Source organism: Wasmannia auropunctata, unplaced genomic scaffold (genome assembly GCF_000956235.1).
Source record: "Wasmannia auropunctata unplaced genomic scaffold, wasmannia.A_1.0 LD316110.1, whole genome shotgun sequence".
Lineage (NCBI taxonomy): Eukaryota > Metazoa > Arthropoda > Insecta > Hymenoptera > Formicidae > Wasmannia > Wasmannia auropunctata.
This window is the reverse complement of record NW_012046780.1, coordinates 1-4,898: the sequence shown is the minus strand read 5'-3', so window position 1 is coordinate 4,898 and position 4,898 is coordinate 1. Positions and strand designations below refer to the sequence as shown.

Sequence of the window (4,898 nt, the reverse complement as noted above, 5' to 3'; positions counted from 1 at the left end):
CTTTTGGCAATTTAGGTAAAATTATATGTTACAAGTTACGATTGTAAAGAAACATTGTATTTTTTAATTTGACATTTCTTTATTTTTTATAATTTATAAACATTAATCTTGTACTCTTTTTTTCTATGTTGTTTAATTTAAATACAAATATTTCCATATTCTCGTTAAAAAAAACTCACCTTAAATAAATTAAAAAATTTGTTACTGAAAATTTGTGTTGAAAACTAACAATTATTTAGTGTTTTTGCAGTACTAAAAAGGGACACTAATAAAAGGGATATAAAATATACTTTTATTGTCTAGTTATCACGAAATGGGGACTAGAGACCTACCAGCTATGATCGATTATGTACTTAATTACACAAAACAAGAAACTTTACGCTATATCGGCCATTCGATGGGAACAACCGCATTATTTATTTTATTATCTATGAGACCCGAATACAATGCAAAAATAGAATTGGGAATCTGCCTTGCTCCAATTGCCATTTGGAAAGAAGTGTATCCTTCACAAGTATTTAAATATGTTGGTAATGAAGATATTAAGGTAAGAAAATATAAAAATTGCATTTTAAGAGGAATAAAGGAAAATATACTTCAGATATAAATTCTATATTAACATTACCCTAATAAGAGTAGTATAAATTGTATTAGCAGCTTTACGTTACTACAATATTTTATTTATTATTAATATATATATTAATGACAATTATTGGAGTGCAAACTACTAAATAAATCAATTGTTTTTGTTTGCTGATTCTACTTTTTCGGAAGGATGAGGTATTAAGGCTATTGTTCGATTTTGAATAATAACGGCTCCGAATTTTAATTAAGCCAAACGTTTCATTCGTCGCGTTATACAGTTTTATGATCGAAGCGGGTACTTAACTCGTTGAGCAGTACGACACTGAGTGTCCGAAATGCCGATCGTAAGACGCGTAGCACAGCTCAAAGTCTCTTGGTCAATAATTTAAATAATATCGCTTCGCGATATTGTATCTGGCCAATTTAACGCACCGGTCAATTTTAGACACGAATTGCTGGCGCGAATCGAAAGACAATTCAAGCGAGAGTTTTAAGTAGAGCGGTACGATCGGTAGCTAATCGTTTACTTGAACGATGTCGCGGATCCGTCAACTCTCAGCTGATTTCGGCGAACACTCTGTCAAACCCCTGAGAGAGGAAGGTCTGCTATGTGACGTCACACTCTCTATTGTTCGCGACGCGAGCTTATAGTGTGATATCATTAATTCGAAACAAATTAATACAGAGGAATATTATATTTTTATGTAATTAAATTAAATTTTTTTCTATCTCATATAAAATTTTAAATATTACAGACGTAATTTATTATAATATTATTTTAAAAAATTTCAATTTAGATTAAAATCTTGAATAATGTGAACACATTGATCAGATAAATAAATTATTTCTTGTGGCCTTGATTCATATAGATTGCTTTATAATAGCTGCGTATTGATTATATGTTAATATTTTGTTATTAATTGTACATTTTAGTAGCTGACACACGATTATACAATCATTTTAATATTTTAATCTTTTATATTATATTATATTAGATTATATAACGTAATATAATAACATAAGATTCTATTACAATTCTTTTGTGTATGTTCTTTTTCTTTCCGTTTCTATTTGTTTATTAGGAATTTTTTGATTCCAATGAAATATATGGATTATATTCTTTATCATCAAGGACAATTACAATTGGAAGAACACTGTGTGCAGATAAAACAATTACTCAGGCTCTTTGCATTGCGATAATATTTTCAATCGGCGGATCCAATCCAGCACAATTTAATGCTGTACATATATTATACATATCTAATATGTAGCACAATTTTGCTAATTGTAACATTATTTTTATATCTTTTAAGTACAAAACATTAAAATAATATATATTTGGTAAATTTATATTCTATATTTTAATATACAAATCAAAATTGTTTTTAATAAAACCGTTTATTGCAGACATTATTACCGGAAATGTCTTTGTATATTCCGGGTGGATGTTCCATGCAAACGCTACATCATTATTACCAAAATATTATTACAGGTGAGTATTTCATTCCGATAACAATATAAATTATTAATCATAAAAAATGTTCGTTAAAACGTATCTAAATATTTGCTTATTAATATTATTAGTTTCTACTTTTGTTCGTTAAAACGTATCTAAATATTTGCTTATTAATATTATTAGTTTCTACTTTTTCTTTTTTATTATTCTTATTAATAATATATGAAGTAACCGTCTTAGTAGTAATTCTTTTAAGCATAGCTCATAATCATGTGATAGTTTATGTTTATTTAAAGTTAATATAAAAGTTAAAATTTGTAAGTATTTTTTAATTTAAATTCCATATTTATGTAAAATTAATTAATATTAATTGCTATAGAGAAATTTCAAGCTTACGACTATGGATATGTCGGCAATTACAAACAATATGGGCAGATAACACCTATAATGTACGATCTAACAAAAATTACTGCACGCTTGGCTTTATTTTACGGCGCTAATGATTTTTTTACTTCAAAATCGGTAAGATCACTTTGAGAATTTTTATATAAAAACAACTCTTCATTAAAAATTTTATATTAAAAAAAGAAATAAAATTTTAAGCTATTAAATAAATATACTATATGTATACTATACATATATGTAGTACATTTGTAGCAAAAATATTTTATTTGTTTCATGCAAGCTCCAATTAATTTATTTAAAAAATCGATATTTTTTCTTTGTAAATAATTTAAAATTACCTTGTGTTTTTAAACAGAGCTGTATAATTTTCATTTCATAATATTATACAAAATGTATTTCCTCTCTGTTTTCTTCCCTCCTTCTCCATCTTTGCAGCTCTATTGTCTTCTTTTTATATGTGAGATTCTTTACTATTTCTATATATGAGAACAGCCTTGAAGAAATAATTGCTTATATTTTTTTATTATTATTACTAATTTTATTATCTTCTATATTTTGTTCCCAGAGTGTTCTCGAAACATATAGACATCTATCGAATGTTATCGTACTGGAGGAAATTCCATATAAATTATTTAACCATTTTGATTTTATAATAGCCATCGATGTAAAAACTCTATTGTACGATCGTTTAATAGAACTACTTCAAGAGTTTGATAATTAAGCACAAAAATAGATGATAAATTAGTCTAGGTCTAAAACTTAAAAAAAATTATTTACTTTTGGTATCCTCTCAAAAAGAAGGTAATAACAATGTTAAATCGAGATTCAAATATATCGAAGTCTTTTCGAAAATTTCGTCGTTAACTTTTTTCAGCGACACTGATTCTCTCGGTGCGCTAATTTCGTGAGTGACTATTTTCGTATATCTTGATATTTGTGTTTATCGAGTGATAAATAGTATAATGGCGCCGACGAGATACTATTGAAAACTGTTTATTCTGGACAAATTTTCGTAACCATCAAAGAGACCCATCAAAAAGACCGGAAAATTATAATTTTTTTCTTCTGTTTTCATCTTTATGGATAATCAAACACGGATGGAAAGTATAAAAATACAGTTTTAAATAAAATTAATTATTAGCAAGTTATAAAAATATATACATGTCTAAAAAATATTGATTTAATAATAAATCTATAAAATTAATATTATATTATTAATTAATTTACTTATAATTATACTATACTTATACTATAAAGATAAAATCTATAAGACTCAACAGAACAAAAAGCAGACGAATTATTGCATCTATATTAAACTTCAGTATTTGTTTGTTTAAACAAACTTTCTGTTCAACATTTTATTTTGTTCATATTAATATGTTTAACCTGTGATTAGTGCATCGTCATTTCAATTTTTCGAATATATTATACGCGCTACGTTTCCTGGTTTTTTGTCATCAGCTGAACAATATTCATTATACGTCTACAGCAAGAAAACACTGAATAAAAATAAATAGGCAAAGATTTTTTGTTTAATCTAAGTAATTACTTATAATGATTCAGTAAATATCAGATAATGATTGACTGTCAAAGAAGTCAGATTTATAATTTGTCTTCTTTGATAAATTGATTGACTATAAAGTTTCATTCGACCCTGATCTATAGAGTTCATCATAAACTGATTGTTAATATCAATGTGACGTTTTTGCATAATTTATATATGTGTAGTACGTACCTTCAATAATAATAATTTCAACTTATCCGCCGTATCTAATAGTTAACATTCTTGGACTTTAGTAAAATCGAAACACATCAGAGTCAAACTTATTGCTGAAAACGTCTGCTGAGAACGAATTTTTCTAAATTCTAACAGTTATTTTAAAGTGTCTTATTAAATACATATTGATGAATACAATAGTATGAAATCTGTGTGAAAAATGTGAGTGTAGCGGAGAGTGTACTGCAGAAACATACAAACAAAGTTCTCACTTCCCTATTTTGAAAATTTATGATACAAATCGATTAAGTTACTGACAATTATGTTTGTACTATAAATGTCGCCAATATACGTATAATAAATCTGGAACTTTACATGAATTATGAGCATTAAATACTTGAAAGAGCAAAGACTTTAATAGATAAAATCTATATTATAAAATCTGTAAGTTACAATAGGATAAGAAACAGACGAATTACTGTTATATATTATTGAATTTGAATATTTGGTTGTTACGTAAACTTTCATTACACATTTCATAAACATAATAAAATAAAAGATGTAAAAATGTAGTACGCGCTCTCATATTCGCATCTGCATGCACGTGCACATTGATGTTACATATGTAGGTTATATATACATATATATTGTATATATATATATCTTATCTGTTTATTATAAGAAATATTATATATGTATATAGATTTATTGCCATCACATTTTTCTCCTTAAATT

The 4,898-nt window shown here is 26.4% G+C and overlaps 1 protein-coding gene across 1 annotated transcript; it reads left to right on the top strand.

The window, feature by feature from the left end:
- Positions 1–7: 7 nt before the first annotated feature.
- Positions 8–2,563, top strand: LOC105460764 (lipase 3-like; the record flags this gene model as incomplete). The annotated part of the gene is made up of 4 exons (XM_011707261.1): positions 8–15; positions 304–547; positions 1,993–2,077; positions 2,421–2,563. Coding segments are annotated over 4 exons (480 nt in total), but the record flags the coding sequence as incomplete, so codon positions are not given.
- Between the last annotated feature and the right edge of the window lie 2,335 nt (positions 2,564–4,898).